This window comes from Piliocolobus tephrosceles, chromosome 12, assembly GCF_002776525.5.
Source record: "Piliocolobus tephrosceles isolate RC106 chromosome 12, ASM277652v3, whole genome shotgun sequence".
Lineage (NCBI taxonomy): Eukaryota > Metazoa > Chordata > Mammalia > Primates > Cercopithecidae > Piliocolobus > Piliocolobus tephrosceles.
In genome coordinates, this window is record NC_045445.1 from 100131335 (window position 1) to 100149027 (window position 17693).

General features: G+C 40.4%; 1 protein-coding gene and 1 long non-coding RNA gene across 2 annotated transcripts in view; one reads left to right on the forward strand and one right to left on the reverse strand.

Annotated features, from left to right (window-relative positions):
• The window catches only part of ZNF630 (zinc finger protein 630), a 12874-nt gene extending 1106 nt beyond the window's left edge, over window positions 1–11768 (forward strand). Inside the window, exons 2-5 of the mRNA XM_023201987.1 lie at window positions 3053–3241; window positions 9024–9150; window positions 9424–9519; window positions 9742–11768. Coding sequence (XP_023057755.1) covers window positions 3227–3241; window positions 9024–9150; window positions 9424–9519; window positions 9742–11477 — 1974 coding nt within the window. The 5' untranslated portion in view covers window positions 3053–3226 and the 3' untranslated portion in view covers window positions 11478–11768. The remainder of the gene's footprint in view (window positions 1–3052; window positions 3242–9023; window positions 9151–9423; window positions 9520–9741) is intronic.
• Window positions 2778–17151, reverse strand: LOC111535746. The gene is made up of 2 exons (XR_002729547.1): window positions 17029–17151; window positions 2778–3793 (listed from the first exon to the last, which is right to left on the reverse strand). It is a non-coding gene; the product is annotated as an uncharacterized LOC111535746 (long non-coding RNA).
• Between the last annotated feature and the right edge of the window lie 542 nt (window positions 17152–17693).

Here is a 17693-nt window from a genome sequence, read left to right on the forward strand (position 1 = left end):
CTCTGTCACCCAGGCTGGAGTGTGTGGAGCAATCATGGTTCCCTGCAACCTCTGCCTCCCTTGTTCTAGCAATTATCCTCCCTCAGCCTCCGGAATAGCTGGAATTACAGGTGCCCGCCACCACGCCTGGCTAATTTTTTTTGTATTTGTAGTAGAGACGGGGTTTCACCATGTTGTCCAAGCTGGTCCCGAACTCTTGACCTCGGGTGATACACCCACCTCGGCCTCTCAAAGTGCTGGGATTACAGGCGTGAGCTACCGTGCCCAGCCAGGAATTGTTTTTATATATTCTGATACCACTCCTTTAGTAGTGGTGTGTGTTTTGCAAATCTTCCAATTTTTGGCTTCTCTTTTCATTTTATGGCTTTAAATATGAAGATTTTAAGCTAATTTCGAACTGTAAAGCACATTCTCAGTTAAAAAACAGACAATGTCCTGTGGAATTTAGGAGGATAACTAATTTTTTAGGGCATCCAGAAGTAAATGGTGTTGAATCTCTGAAAATCTTAGTGCCAGGACAGCTTGGGAGGAGTTCTTTACTCTTTGTTCTTCTATCACCTCGTTCTAAATCACTGGCAGTGTGATCTTAGACAACTCATGAAATCTCTCCAGGCCTCAGTTTCCCCACTGCGAAATGAGGATAATAGCAGGGCCTACCCTGTGAGGCTTGGGATGAGAAGTGAGTTAATACCTGAATGTTACCTATTCACCGTAGTTTTGCAGCACTGATTTTGTATATATTTCATGGATCTTCCTTGAACTCAAGGTTACTGCTGCTCACGTAATACCAAAATCTGATGAAGGAAATTAAATACCAAGGAATAAGGTTTTGTCAGCTAGGGTTGCTCTGGAAAGTCACAAACCATTGTAATATCTAATAATTTTTCTTTCTTTTTTTTGACCACCAAGAACTAATTTTTGCCCCCTTGGGGGCAGTATCACCCCCAATGAGAATGTGTGATCTACATGGTTGTTTTTCTTTTCTTTTCCTTTTTTTTTTTTTCTTTGACAGAGTCTCGCTCTGTTGCCCAGGCTGGAGTGCAGTGGTGTGATCTCAGCACACTGCAACCTCTGCCTCTCGGGTTCAAGTGACTCTCTTGACTCAGCCTGCCAAGTAGCCGGGACTACAGGTGTGCATCACCACGCCCGGCTAATTTTGTTTATTTTTTGTAGAAATGAGGTCTCACTATGTTGCTCAGGCTGAGCTCAAACTTCTGGACTCAAGCAGTCCTCCTGCCTTGGCCTCCCAAAGTACTGGGATGACAGGTGTGAGCCACCACCCCGGCCTGTTATTCTGTTATTAAACAATTAGGAACACATTCTTGTGTTCTGCCTCTTCTTCATTTTACAGTGATGTTTCCATGCTATTAACTTAATTTCCATAGTACTACTTAGTTTATTTCTATAGTAATACTTAAATATAAACCTTTCTTATGGAAATTTTCAAGGATCCACAAAAATAGAGGGAATTGTATAATGGACCCCCATTATGCCCACCACCCAGTCTCATCAGTCATCAACTCACGGCCAATCTTGTTTTATCTAGACCAGGGGCTAGAAAACTGGGCAGTGGGCCAAATCTGACATGCTGCTTTTTTAAAAAAAAAATACAGTCAGGAATTAAGAATGGTTTTTTCACACTTTTTATCCTTAGAAAAAAATCAAATGGAGAATATTTTGTGACCTATGAAAATGATATAAAATTCAAATATCTGTGCCCAAAAATGATGTTTATTTGGAACACAGTCAGTGAGCACCTTTAGTTTATGTATTGTCTAGGGCTATTTTCAACCTGCAATGGCAGGGCTGAGTAGTTACAGCAGAGACCACAGACCCCACAAAATCGAAAACATTTACCATATGACCCTTTTACAGAAAAAGTTCGCCAAGTCCTCATCTAGGCCACCCTCTCACTTCTTCCTCCCATAATGCCCTTCCTTCCTTCTTTCTTCCTCGTTCCCTCCCTCCCTGCTTTCCTGCCTTCCTTCCTGCCTTCCCTCCTGCCTTCCTTCCTGCCTTTCTTGCCTTCCTTTCCTCTTTCCTCACTCACTCATAGTCCAGGCTGAAGTGGAGTGGCTCAATCTCGGCTCACTGCAAACTCCACCTCCTGGGTTCAAGTGATTCTCATGTCTCAGTCTCCCTAGTAGCTGAGATTACAGGCACCCACCACTATGCCTGGCTAATTTTTAGTAGAGGCGAATTTTGCCATGTTGGCCAGTTTGGTCTCGAACTCCTGGGCTCAAGCCATCTGCCTGCTTCAGCCTCCCAAAGTGCTGGGATTACAGGTGTGTGCCACCAGCCAGGGTAATTTTTTGTAGAGATGGGTCTCCCTATGTTACCCAGGCTGGTCTCGAACTCCTGGCCTCAAGCAATTTGCCCTCCTCCACCTCCCAACATGCTGGGATTACAAGCATGCACCACCATGCCTGGCTGATTTTTGTATTTTTTAGTAGAGATGGGTTTTCGCCATGTTACCCAGGCTGGTCTCCAATTCCTGAGCTCAGGCAATCCACCCGCCTTGGCCTCCCAAAGTGCTGGCCCACCACACCCAGCCTATATATAATTCAATGACTTTTTACATGTGTAGTCTTTATTATTTTGAAACAAATCCCAGACATATCTTTTCATCCATACACGCTTCATTACGTAAAAGATAAGGCCTTAAAGGTCGATGCTGTTACCTTAAGGTAAAATAATTAACAATAATATCTTCAGATAATCAATGGTTAAATTCCTTAATGTTATCAAATATCTAGTCAGGGTTCAAACTTTCACGATTATCTCAAAAATTTCTTTTGTCTATTCAAGTAAAGACCCAGACAAGACCATATTTTACATTTGCTGGCAGTGTTTCCTGAGCCTCTTTTAATCATCTAGAGTTTTGCTTTTAAGGGCTGCCTGCTTTTCAAGCCTTTGGAGGTTCTATAATTTATTTTCCCAGTCTTTAGTGCTGCGCATTTATATTATTTTCAGTAATATGGTGTTAAAGACAAAACTGTGTTGAAGGTTTCTGTGGTTAAATATCTGCACGTATCCATGATTATTACCTTAGGACAAAGTTCCGGAAATGGAATTACTGAGTCAGACGAGAAACACAAGTCATCAGTGAATTAACAAGCAACACATTGTCACATCCAGCTATTGAAGAGTGGTTAATTCAGCTTGATCTTCTAGACTCTTCTGCACCCCACCCCGTCCCCAATTGCCTTCCAAAGAGAAACAGAAAATGATTGAGTCCCAGGTAAGTTATTTGTTTGCCACTTGGTTTTCCCACAACAAAATGGGAAAGGGCAATTCATTGAAAATAAGGATTAGAGAAATTTAGAAAGAATAGATGATCAACAGGCAAAATTGCTGTGAAGATACACAGATCATCTGGCCTTCATAGAAACTTAACTAAACATTTTGACTATGAGCCTTCTGGCAGCTCCAGTGTAAAGGGTAACATAGCATGATCAATTATGTGATTTGCATTCTCCACAAAAAGAAATCAGTCCAGCTCCTTAGCAAGTCAAGATTTCTGGGACTTTAACCTAAGGAATTTTGTTACTGAGTTTTCCTGAAGGCCAGTGGTTTTCAGTTCAGGGTGGTATTGTCAGTAGTTGTTCTAAAGAGAATGTTTTTAGTTAAAGTTCTCGGGCAGGGGCTTGGAGAGTGGGATAGTTTCCTTGTTTTCCATGGCTCCTTTGCTGTCATCTCAGAGTTTGTGGGGTCTCAACCCAACTCAAGACCAGTTCCTTCTCTGCTCTTCCAATTTTAGTCTGTCTTTTTTCCCCCTCCCTGAAAAGGTAATCTATACGTGGGGCAAAGAATATAAACAATATAGTTTTTAAAAAAAAAAAAAAGAAGTGAAATATCTCCAATCTCACTTCTTCCTCCTTCCCTGACATAACTAGGATTATCTGGTTTGAGGAGTATCTCTTTTCTTTATGCATTTATAACTCCATCTATGTGTGTAGATGGATGTGTAAATGTGTGAAAATGATCTCATTTTTGTCACGTATTTTTTCTTTACCACACACAAAAAAATACACACAGTTTCTGTTCTATTCTGCTACTTTCTTTTCTTGCCTAATATAAGATATACTCAATAAATGTAGTTTTAATACATTTATTGTGGAAAATTTTAATTTTGAACATATACGAAAGTAGAGATTTTAGTGAACCCTTTTGTAATTATCCATCTGCAAATATTATCAACTGATAGCCAAGCTTATTTTATCTATCTTTTATCCCCACCTACTCCCATTATCATCATCATGATCTAGCCAATCCCTTGTTAATATTTTGTTTAGGGTTTATACTACTATGTTCATAAGACATAAGGGCCTGTAATTTTACTTTCTGGTATTGTTTCTGCCACATTTTGGCATCATGTTACGTTGGCCTCATGTTGGAAAGTATTCTCTTTATATTCTCTGGGAAAATTGGGGTAATATTGGTATTATTTCCTCCTTAATTTTTTTTTTCTTTTCTTTTTTTTTTTTTTTTTTTTTTTTTTGAGATGGAGTTTCACTCTTGTTGCCCAGACTGGAGTACAGTGGCGCGATCTCGGCTCATTGCAACCTCTGCCTCCCAGGTTCAAGTGATTCTCCTGCCTCAGTCTCACAAGTACCCCACAACCACGCCTAGCTAACTTTTGTATTTTTAGTACAGATGGGGTTTCACCATGTTGGGCAGGCTGATCTTGAATTCCTGGCCTCAGGTGATCCACCCACCTCGGCCTCCCAAAGTGTTGGGATTACAGGCATGAGCCACCGCACCCGGCCTATTTCCTTCTTAAATGTTTGGAGGAGCTCCCCAGTGAAGCCATCAGGGTATGGAGTTTTCTTTGTGGGAAGGTTTTAAATTATATATTCAATTTATTTAAAAGATATACTACCATTCAAATTTTCTATTTCTTTTTATGTCCGATTTGGTAAATTGTAATTTTCATTTTGTTCAGTTCCTCTAAGTCAAGGCTCAGCAAATTTTTTTCTGTAGAGGTACAGATCGAAGTATCTGAGGCTTTGTGGGCCATACGGTCCCTGTTGCAACTATTCAAATCTGCTGTTTTAGGTAGAAAGCAGCTATCGACAATATGTAAACCAATGAGTCTGGCCATGATTCAATAACAGTTTATTTATGGACACTGAAGGTTGAATTTCATATAATTTTCATGTCACAAAATATTATTCTTCTTTTGACTTTTTTTTCAATCATTAAAAATGTAAAAACCAGGCCAGGTGCAGCTGTTCACGCCTATAATCCCAACACTTTGGGAGGCCAAGGTGGGCGGATTGCTTGAGCTCAGAAGTTCTAGGCCAGCCTGGGCAACATGGCGAAACCCATCTCTACAAAAACATACAAAAATTAGCCAGGCATGGTGGCATGCGCCTGTGGTGCCAGCTACTCAGGAGGCTGATTGTAGGAGAATCACTTGAGCCTGGGAGGAGGAGGTTGCAGTGAGTCAAGATTGTTTCACTGCACTCCAGCTTGGGTGGTAGAGCAAGACTGTCTCAAAAGAAAACGTGTAAAACCACTTCAGCTTGTGGACCATTGAAGAACACATTATGGGCTAAATTTGGCCTACAGGCCATAGTTTGCTATGTCCTGATCTACATTGTCCACTGATCTACATTGTGAAATTAATGTCCATTAAATGTCCATTTAATGTTTGCAGGATACCAGAACCTTGTTGATGGGCTGTGAAAAAGTTATTTCTAGTTTTTCTTTTATATACAATAGTAATAAGAATAATCATAGCTACTGTTTACCCAGTGCTTATCATGTGCCAGGCACTGCTATTATAAAATACCATGGAATTAACTCATTTAATTTACCCAGGAACCCTCTGTGCTGGGTACCATTGTTATTCCCATTTTTCAGATGAAGAAAACGAGGCACAGAGATCACACAGTTGGTACATGACCTAACCAGACCTCTCAAGCAGTGAAGACACAATTAAAACAACTTTATAAAGACATCTTTTTATATTTGTGAAGTATTTGTGTAGGCCACATTCTTAGACATGAGTGTGCTAGGTCAGAGGCACACATGCTTAAAATTTAAAGAATATTTTTCAAATTGTATATATACATTTTTTGGGACAGAGTCTCACTCTGTCCCCCAGGTTGGAGTGCAGTGGCGTGATCTCAGCTCACTGCAACCTCCGCCTCCCAGGTTCAAGCGATTCTCCTGCCTCAGCCTCCCGAGTAGCTGGGATTACAGGTGCCTGCCACCACGCCCGGCTAATTTTTGCATTTTTAGCAGATACTGGGTTTCACCATGTTGGCCAGGCTGGTCTCGAACTCCTGACCTCGGGTGATCCGCCCATCTCAGCCTCCCAAAGTGCTGGGATTACAGGCGTGAGCCACCCTGCCTGGCCCAAATTGTGTTTCGATCAGCTGACACATGTGGCCACAAATTGTTTACAAGAAAGTCCACCTGTTTCCCAAGGTTCCCCTTCCCTCCTGCCACCATTAGCCATCATCTGTATTTTTCATTCTTGTTGTTTTTATGATTAAGCATTATATTTCATTTTCATTTGCTTTTCTGTAGGGATTAAATAAGCTTCAGCATCTTTTCACATATTTATTTTCCACTTTGTATTTCTCTGTGAATCCCTCTTTCTTTGTCTTTGCTTATGGTTTCCCAGGAGCTTTTTGTATACGAGTGATTTTGAAGTGCACATTGCAAATTTTTTTTTTTTTTTTTTTTTTTTGCCAGGTAGTGATTTTTCTCTCAATCTTTTTGTCTGTCTCCCCTCACTAGAATATAAACTCCTTCAGGGGAGGTATTTTTGCCACGTTTTTTTTTCCTGCTGTATCCCCAGTTCCTAGAATAGTGCTTGGTATTCACTAGGTACTCAATAACTGCTTGCTGAGTGAATGAATGTTTATTTTCACTTAACAGTATATCTTAGATATTGTGGCATATCAATTAATGTAGATCTTCCTTGTTGCTTGCTTGCTTGTTTGCTTTCCTTTTTTTTTTTTTTTTTTTTTTCAGGGTTTCACTTCAGTTGCCCAGGCTAAAGTGCAGTGGCACTATCTTGGCTTACTGCAGCCTTGACCTCCCAGGCTCAGGTGATCCTCTCACCTCAGCCTCCCTAGTAGCTGGGCCTATAGGTGTGTGCCACCACACCCAGCTAATTTTTTTTGTATTTTTTGTAGAGACAGGGTTTTGCCATGTTGCCCAGGCTGGTTTTTTGTTTGTTTGTTGTTTTGTTTTGTTTTGTTTGAGACAGAGTCTCAGTCTGTCGCCCAGGCTCGAGTGCAGTGGCACAGTCTCTACTCACTGCATCCTCTGCTTCCTGGGTTCAAGCAATTCTCCTGCCTCAGCCATCTGAGTAGCTGAGACTACAGGCATGCACCACCATGCCTGGCTAATTTTTGTATTTTTAGTAGAGACGGAGTTTCGCCATGTTGGCCAGGCTGGTCTCGAACTCCTGACCTCAAGTGATCCACCTGCCCCTGCCTCCCAAAGGGCTGGGATTACAGGTGTGAGCCACCACATCTGGCCCCTTCCTTGTTACTGTTTATAATTGCATATAGTATTCCCTTATGGAGATTGTAGCATAATTTATTCATCCAATCTCCCATGAGATGGTTTCCATTCTTTTGCTATTATAAATAGTACTGTAAAGCAGTGTCTTCACACATGTCATTTGCTCACATATGTGAATGTTTATGTTTATGTAGAATAACTTCTAGAAACCAAATTGCAAGTCAGAGGATGTGTACATTACAAATTTTGAAAGATATTGCCAAATTAATTGCCTTCAAAATATACCATACACCACAGACAACTTGAGTATGCCTGTTTTTTGACATCTCCACTAACTTACACTAAGTCACTGTGACTTATCCCCAGTCATAGCATTTGGCCAGTGACTAATCAAATGCTCATCTTTGATAATATGTAAGGGAAAAATTATGTCTTGTTTTAGCTTGCATTTATCTTCATGTGAGTGAAGTTGAGCATCTTTTTATGTGTTTAAAAAACATTTGCATTTTCCTTTCTGTGAAATGATGGCCATGTCCCTTGACCACTGTATTAGTCTGTTCTCATGCCACTATAAGGAAATACCCAAGACTGGGTAATTTATAAAGGAAAGAAGTTTAATTGACTCACAGTTCCACGGGGCTGGGGAAGCCTCAGGAAACTTACAATCATGGTGGAAGGGGAAGCAAGGAAGCAAGGACCTTCTTCACATGGTGGCAGGAGAGAGAAATGCCAGCAAGGGAAATGCCAGACGCTTATAAAACCATTAGATCCTGTGAGAACTCACTCACTATTACGAGAACAGCATGGGGGAAAGTGCCTCCATGATTCAATCACCTCCTTCACTTGACAAGTGGGGATTGCAATTCAAGATGAGATTTGGGTGGGGACACAGAGCCAAACCATATCAACCATTTTTTAAAAAGTTGTTGGTCGTTTTCTTCTTGCTTTGCAGGAGCTCTCTCAATACATGGAAGTAATTAACTCTTTGTCCACCCTATCTGTTGTGTGTATATTTTTTCCCTAGTTAGTCATATCCTTTGGGTTTGTTTGATATATTTTGCCATGTAATACATAAAGTAGTCACATTTATCAGTGTTTTCATTTGTGGCATCTGGGTTTTGGGGCATGCTTAGAAGAGTCTTCTCCACTCAAAGATTATTTTTTAAAACCTGTCCTGTCTTTATTTTATAGTTTCTCTTTTTCATTTAAATTTTTGTCCTGAATTTATTTTTGTATGTAGTGTGAGGTAGGGGATTCAGTTACATTTTTTTCTGATAACTCTCCAGTTTTGAATAATCTGTTTTTCCATAACTGTTTAAAATCCTACCTTTATTATATATTAAATTTCACATTTTTATTTGTATCTATTTCTAGACTGTCTGTTCTGTTCCATTAACTATACTTGCCAATGGGAGGGTTTTACATTGTTTCTCTCATAAAGTATGCTGGTCAAAGCGCAAAGTAGGCATCCTACATGTATTGCTATGGTAAAAATGACCAGAATGAGCAGATTGTACAGGAATGTGCTGTTATAGGAACCAGTGACATTTGAGGATGTGGCTGTGGACTTCACCAAGGAAGAGTGGCAGCAGTTGAATCCTGCTCAGAAGACCCTACATAGGGATGTGATGCTGGAGACCTATAGTCACCTGGTCTCCGTGGGTAAGGGCAGATTCCCTGTGTACCAATGAATCAAATCCTCCTCATCCTTCTTTTAGAGCTGTCAATACCATGACCTTTATGATATTCCTTTAATATAGTGTGTTCTTTTATAGTTTTGGTTTTTCATGTTTATACTTTTGTTATATCTAGAATTTATTTTTATGTTATGGTGTGAGTTAAGGATTCAACTTTGCTGGGAGGCCCCTGCAAGTGCTTCTCTTCATGAATTTCTGAGCTGCCAAGTCCAAAGCCACTACAATTTTCTCTTAACAGGGTGTTCAGGTATAAAACCAGATGTAATCTTTAAGTTGGAACATGGAAAGGACCCATGGATCATAGAGAGTGAGTTGTCAAGGTGGATCTACTCAGGTAAGTGAGAATTGGGTAGATGGTCAAGAGGGCACCTTCTTCTTCCTTGACATCTCTGACATCTGTTACCTTTTTTCTTCCTTAAAATTTATCAGGCCTCCTTTATAACATTCATTCTACAACAGCCACCTTCCTAGTACCTCTGTTCATTGCCAACTGTTTTGTGTGTGTGTGTGTGTGTGTGTGTGTCTGTTTGATTTTGCCTCTTTCTTCTTCCTTCAGACAGAGTGAAAGGCCTTGAATCTTCCCAGCAGATCATTTCTGGAGAACTTTTATTTCAAAGGGAGATACTAGAAAGAGCCCCAAAGGATAATTCATTGTACTCTGTTTTAAAAATCTGGCATATTGATAATCAGATAGATAGATATCAAGGAAATCAAGACAGAGTTTTGAGGCAAGTCACAGTCATCAGTCATGAAGCATTGACTGATGAGACGGGTTCCAAGTATAGCGCTTTTGGGAAAATGTTCAATCGGTGCACAGACCTTGCTCCTTCAAGTCAAAAATTCCATAAGCTTGATTCATGTGAAAATAGCTTGAAGTCCAGTTCAGACTTACTAAATTATAACAGGAGCTATGCAAGAAAGAACCCCGTTGAGAGATTTGGATGTGGGAGACCACCTAGGTATAATGCTTCCTGTTCTGTGCCTGAGAAGGAAGGCTTCATTCATACAGGAATAGAGCCCTATGGAGACAGTCAAAGTGAAAAAGTTCTCAGTCATAAGCAAGCCCATGTTCAGTATAAGAAAGTTCAAGCCAGAGAGAAACCCAATGTTTGTAGTATGTGTGGGAAAGGCTTTATCAAGAAGTCACAGCTCATTATACATCAAAGAATTCATACTGGAGAGAAACCATATATATGTGGAGATTGTAGGAAAGCCTTCAGTGAGAAATCACACCTCATTGTGCATCAGAGAATTCACACTGGGGAGAAACCCTATGAATGTACTGAGTGTGGAAGAGCATTCTCCCAGAAGTCACCTTTCATTGTTCATCAGAGAGTCCATACTGGAGAGAAACCCTATGAATGTTTTGAGTGTCCAAAAGCTTTCTCCCAGAAGTCACATCTAATTATACATCAGAGAGTTCATACCAGAGAGAAGTCCTTTGAATGCAGTGAATGTGGGAAAGCCTTCTGTGCAACGTCTCATCTTTTTATACACCGGATAACTCATACTGGGGAGAAGCCCTATGAATGTACCGAATGTGGGAAGACCTTCCCTCGGAAAACACAGCTCATTATACATCAGAGAACGCATACTGGAGAGAAGCCCTATAAGTGTAATGAATGTGGGAAAACTTTCTGCCAACAGTCCCACCTCATAGGACATCAAAGAATTCATACAGGAGAAAAACCTTATGTGTGTACTGACTGTGGGAAGGCCTTTTCCCAGAAGTCACACCTCACTGGTCATCAAAGACTTCATACTGGAGAGAAACCTTACATGTGTACTGAATGTGGAAAATCCTTCTCTCAGAAATCACCTCTTATCATACACCAGAGAATTCATACAGGGGAGAAACCTTATCAGTGTGGTGAATGTGGCAAAGCCTTCTCCCAGAAATCACCCCTCATTATTCATCAGCGAGTTCACACAGGGGAGAAACCCTATGAGTGTACCGAGTGTGGGAGGGCCTTTTCCCTGAAGTCACATCTCATTCTACATCAGAGAGGTCATACTGGAGAGAAACCCTATAAATGTAGTGAATGTGGAAAGGCCTTCTGTGGGAAGTCTCCACTCATTATACATCAGAAAACTCATCCTAGGGAGAAACCCCCTGAATGTGCTGAGTCTGGGATGACTTTTTCCCGGAAATCACAGATGATTACATATCAGAGAAGATACACTGGGGAGAAACCCTCCAGATGCAGTGACTGTGGGAAGGCCTTCTGCCAGCATGTATACTTCACTGGGCATCAGAATCCATATAGTAAAGACACCATGTATATTTGCTGATTGTGGGAAGGTCTATTCCCAGAAGTCAGTCCTCACTGTGCATGGGAAAACTCACATTGAACAGAAATAGTGACAACTTCTCAGCTGTAGAATAGACTCATATGTTCCCCAGTATATATGATTACCCTTCCACAGAATGATCTGGTTAGGCCCTCAGAATATTTTCAACACCACAAATATGGAATCGATTTGCTCACCCTCAAAACTATCTTGGCCCCCTTCACAGGATAAATGTATCTGCAAGAATTCGCACTACTTTGGTGTTGTCTGGTCCTTAAATGCTTTATAGAATTCTCTTGTGAATTTATTTGGGCATGGCGCATTATTTGAAGGGTATCTCTTTGTCATCTTTCTCTATTTCTTCCATCATATTTTTCTGTTTAGATTATATATGCATTTATGTATTTATTTATTTTGAGATGGAGTCTCACTCTTACCCAGGCTGGAGTGCAGTGGTGCAATCTTGGCTCACTGCAACCTCCACCTCCTAGGTTCAAGCGATTGTCCTGCCTCACCTTCTTGAGTAGCTGGGATTATCGGCATGCAACACCAGGCCCGGCTAATTTTTGTATTTTTAGTAAAGATGGGGTTTCACCATGTTGGCAAGGCTGGTCTCGAACTACTGACCTCAGGTGATCTGCCCACCTCGACTTTCCAAAGTGCTGGGATTACAAGCATGAGCCACAGCACCCGGCCTATATATGCATTTAGATTGAGATATTGATATATCAATATATAGATGTAGAAATATGGACTCTTTGTAATTTTTTAAAATCATGTCTTTCCTCAAGGTTCTTAATATATTTGTATAATTTTGGGTAAAGTAGTCTCATGATTAATTTCCTTTATATCTAGGGCTATTTCTCCAACATAGTTCTCATAGAGTGTATTTGTGATTTTTCCCTCAATTAGGTAAATAAATGCTAATATTTTATTTATTTTACTCTTCCTCACCTGTATTGCAGTTCATGCATTTTGCCATTTTTCTATTTTCTAATTATTCATTTATGCTTTTATTTCGCTAAAATCCTTCCATCTGCTTTTAACTTTTTTTTTTCTTTTTCTAACTTCTTTAGTTTAATGTGTAATTCAATTAATCTCACGCTTTCTGGTTTATTATAGGTATATTTGGATTATGTATCTTAATCTGAGAACTACTTTAGACATTGTGGTCCAATCTGAGAGCACTCTGTTTTTCAGTAGGTAAATCCTATTGTTCAGCCCAATTTTGTTTGTTGGTATAACAAATCTATTTGGTCTTAGGACTCCCAGCATATTTCCTGTTGTGCATCCTGTTTTCGTTGCTTTATTATCTTTTGACCCTTCAGCATGTGGTCCTGATTTCATTTGTACTGTTTTAGATGTGTTACTTTTGTTCCAGGGTGTAACAAAGGGAGGGAGTCTCCCAAAGGGTTTTCAGGAAGCTAAGGATAATCCTGATATTCTTAATCTTGATAATCCATAATACCTGGAAGGTGAGAGTTTAAGCTGCAAAGAAGCATGATGGCAGGCCAGTGGCTATAAATGTTCAGAGGACATTTTTACCTTTCCACTTAGTGGCAAGATTTTAGATGGATGATTCCCTTATCGTTTATCTCAGTTCACTTTGTACCTCTACAACAGAATGCCTGAGACTGGTAATTTATGAAGCATAGAAGTTTATTTCTTACTATTCTGGAGGCTAGGAAGTCCAAGATCAAGACACTAGTATTTGGGCTGGTGAGGGCCTTCTTGCCATGTCCTCACACGGCAGAAGGCAGAAGGGCAAGCTAATAAGCTAATGAGCTAACTGAACACTTCCTGAATCTTCTTTTAAAAGGGCATTAATCCATTAATGAGGGAGCAGCCCTTGTGACCTAATCACCTCTTAAAGACCCCACATCTTGATACTAGCACATTGGCAACATCTGAATTTTGGAAGGGACACATTCAAACCATAGCACAGTCCCTTGGGCAGAGGTGGGTTTTTTTTTTTAATACTTTAAGTTCTAGGGTACATGTGCACAACGTGCAGGTTTGTTACATAAGTACACATGTGCCATGTTGGTGTGCTGCACCCATTAACTCGTCATTTACATTAGGTGTATCTCCTAATGCTATCCCTCCCCCCTCCCCCCCCCACCCACAACAGGCCCCAGTGTGTGGTGTGCCCCTTCCTGTGTCCAAGTGTTCTCATTGTTCAATTCTCACCTATGAAAGAGAATATGTGGTGTTTGGTTTTCTGTTCTTGCAATAGTTTGCTAAGAATGATAGTTTCCAGCTGCATCCATGTCCCTACAAAGGACATGAACTCATCCTTTTTTATGGCTGCATAGTATTCCATGGTGTGTATGTGCCACATTTTCTTAATCCAGTCTATCATTGATGGACATTGGGGTTGGTTCCAAGTTTTTGCTGTTGTGAATAGTGCTGCAATAAACATATGTATGCATGTGTCTTTATAGCAGCATGATTTATAATCCTTTGGGTATATACCCAGTAATGGGATGGCTGGGTCAAATGGTATTTCTAGTTCTAGATCCTTGAGGAATTGCCACACTGTCTTCCACAATGGTTGAACTAGTTTACAATCCCACCAACAGTGTAAAAGTGTTCCTATTTCTCCACATCCTCTCCAGCACCTGTTGTTTCCTGACTTTTTAATGATTGCCATTCTAACTGGTGTGAGATGGTATCTCATTGTGGCATTTCTCTGATGGCCAGTGATGATGAGCATTTTTGCATGTGTCTGTTGGCTGCATAAATGTCTTCTTTTAAGAAGTGTCTGTTCATATCCTTCACCCGCTTTTTGATGGGGTTGTTTTTTTTCTTGTAAATTTGTTTGAGTTCTTTGTAGATTCTGGACATTAGCCCTTTGTCAGATGAGTAGATTGCAAAAATTTTCTCCCATTCTGTAGGTTGCCTGTTCACTCTGATGGTAGTTTATTTTGCTGTGCAGAAGCTCTTTCGTTTAATTAGATCCCATTTGTCAATTTTGGCTTTTGTTGCCATTGCTTTTGGTGTTTTAGACAAGAAGTCCTTGCCCATGCCTATGTCCTGAATGGTATTGCCTAGGTTTTCTTCTAGGGGTTTTATGGTTTTAGGTCTAACATTTAAGTCTTTAATCCATCTTGAATTAATTTTTGTATAAGGTGTAAGGAAGGGATCCAGTTTCAGCTTTCCACATATGGCCAATTTTCCCAGCACCATTTATTAAATAGGGAATCCTTTCCCCATTTCTTGTTTTTGTCAGGTTTGTCAAAGATCGGATGGTTGTACATGCATGGTATTATTTCTGAGGGCTCTGTTCTGTTCCATTGGTCTATATCTCTGTTTTGGTACCAGTACCATGCTGTTTTGGTTACTGTAGCCTTGTAGTATAGTTTGAAGTCAGGTAGCGTGACGCCTCCAGCTTTGTCCTTTTGACTTAGGATTGTCTTGGCAATGCGGGCTCTTTTTTGGTTCCATATGAACTTTAAAGCAGTTTTTTCCAATTCTGTGAAGAAACTCATTGGTAGCTTGATGGGGATGGCATTGAATCTATAAATAACTTTGGGCAGTATGGCCATTTTCACGATATTGATTCTTCCTATCCATGAGCATGGTATGTTCTTCCATTTGTTTGTGTCCTCTTTTATTTCACTGAGCAGTGGTTTGTAGTTCTCCTTGAAGAGGTCCTTTACATCCCTTGTAAGATGGATTCCTAGGTATTTTATTCTCTTTGAAGCAATTGTGAATGGAAGTTCATTCCTGATTTGGCTCTCTGCTTGTCTGTTACTGGTGTATAAGAATGCTTGTGATTTTTGCACATTAATTTTGTATCCTGAGACTTTGCTGAAGTTGCTTATCAGCTTAAGGAGATTTTGGGCTGAGACGATGGGGTTTTCTAAATATACAATCATGTCATCTGCAAACAGGGACAATTTGACTTCTTCTTTTCCTAATTGAATGCCCTTTATTTCTTTCTCCTGCCTGATTGCCCTGGCCAGAACTTCCAACACTATGTTGAATAGGAGTGGCGAAAGAGAGCATCCCTGTTTTGTGCCAGTTTTCAAAGGGAATGCTTCCAGTTTTTTCCCATTCAGTATGATATTGGCTGTGGGTTTGTCATAAATAGCACTTATTATTTTGAGATACGTTCCATCAATACCGAATTTATTGAGAGTTTTTAGCATTGAAGGGCTGTTGAATTTTGTCAAAGGCCTTTTCTGCATCTATGGAGATAATCATGTGGTTTTTGTCTTTGGTTCTGTTTATACGATGGATTACGTTTATTGATTTGCATATGTTGAACCACCCTTGCATCCCAGGGATGAAGCTCACTTGACCATGGTGGATAAGCTTTTTGATGTGCTGCTGGATTTGGTTTGCCAGTATTTTACTGAGGATTTTTGCATCAATGTTCATCAGGGATATTGGTCTAAAATTCTCTTTTTTTGTTGTATCTCTGCCGGGCTTTGGTATCAGGATGATGTTGGCCTCATAAAATGAGTTAGGGAGGATTCCCTCTTTTTCTATCGATTGGAATAATTTCAGAAGGAATGGTACCAGCTCCTCCTTGTACCTCTGGTAGAATTCAGCTGTGAATCCGTCTGGTCCTGGACTTTTTTTGGTTGCTAGGCTATTAATTATTGCCTGAATTTCAGAGCCTGTTATTGGTCTATTCAGGGATTCAACTTCTTCCTGGTTTAGTCTTGGGAGAGTGTGTATGCCCAGGAATTTATCCATTTCTTCTAGATTTTCTGGTTTATTTGCATAGAGGTATTTATAGTATTCCCTGATGGTAGTTTGTATTTCTGTGGAGTTGGTGGTGATATCCCCTTTATCATTTTTTATTGCATGTATTTGATTCTTCTCTCTTTTCTTCTTTGTTAGTCTTGCAGTCCAACAATTTTGTTGATCTTTTCAAAAAACCAGGTCCTGGATTCATTAATTTTTTGAAGGTATTTTTGCGTCCCTATCTCCTTCAGTTCTGCTCTGATCTTAGTTATTGCTTACCTTCTGCTAGCTTTTGAATGTGTTTGCTCTTGCTTCTCTCGTTCTTTTAATTGTGATGTTAGGGTGTCAATTTTAGATCTTTCTTGCTTTCTCTTGTGGGCATTTAGTGCTGTAAATTTCCCTCTACACACTGCTTTAAATGTGTCCCAGAGATTCTGGTATGTTGTATCTTTGTTCTCATTGGATTCAAAGAACATCTTTATTTCTGCCTTCATTTCGTTATGTACCCAGTAGTCATTCAGGAGCAGGTTGTTCAGTTTCCATGTAGTTGAGCAGTTTTGAGTGAGTTTCTTAGTCCTGAGTTCTAGTTTGATTGCACTGAGGTCTGAAAGACAGTTTGTTACAATTTCTGTTCTTTTACATTTGCTGAGGAGTGCTTTACTTCCAACTATGTGGTCAATTTTGGAATAAGTACTATGTGGTGCTGAAAAGAATGTATATTCTGTTGATTTGGGGTGGAGAGTTCTGTAGATGTCTATTAGGTCAGGCAGAGGTGGTTTTATTTCAAGCTCATTCTTTCACTCAAATTGAAGCCATTTTTGTTCCCAGATTTATGTCAACAGTATTTACTCACTTTGAGCAGGCCATGTTCTTGAGAATTGCAGCTTCAGTAATCTTGGTTTGGCAGATACTCTCCAAGTGAAGGGGTAGCAATAGTGGATGCGTTTGTGTACTCACCAAATTCATATTTTGAAACCTAATTACCAAAGTGATGATATTAGAAGGTGGGGCCTTTGGGAGGTGATTTGATCTCATGGGTTCTGCCCTCATGAATGGGATTAGTGACCTAATAATAGAAGCCTGACAGAGCTCATTTGCCTCTTCCACCATGGGAGGATACAGCAAGGAGATGCCATCAATGATAAATGGGCCCTCACCAGACACCAAATCTGCTGGCACTTTGATATTGGACTTGTCAGCCTCTAGAGCTGTAATAAAGAAATTTCTAGGCCGGGCACGGTGGCTCAAGCCTGTAATCCCAGCACTTTGGGAGGCCAAGACGGGTGGATCACGAGGTCAGGAGATCGAGACCATCCTGGCTAACATGGTGAAACCCTGTCTCTACTAAAAAAATACAAAAAACTAGCCAGATGAGGGGGCGGGCGCCTGTAGTCCCAGCTACTCGGGAGGCTGAGACAGGAGAATGGTGTGAACCCGGGAGGGGGAGCTTGCAGTGAGCCGAGATCACGCCACTGCGCTCCAGCCTGGGCAACAGAGCGAAACTCTGTCTCAAAAAAA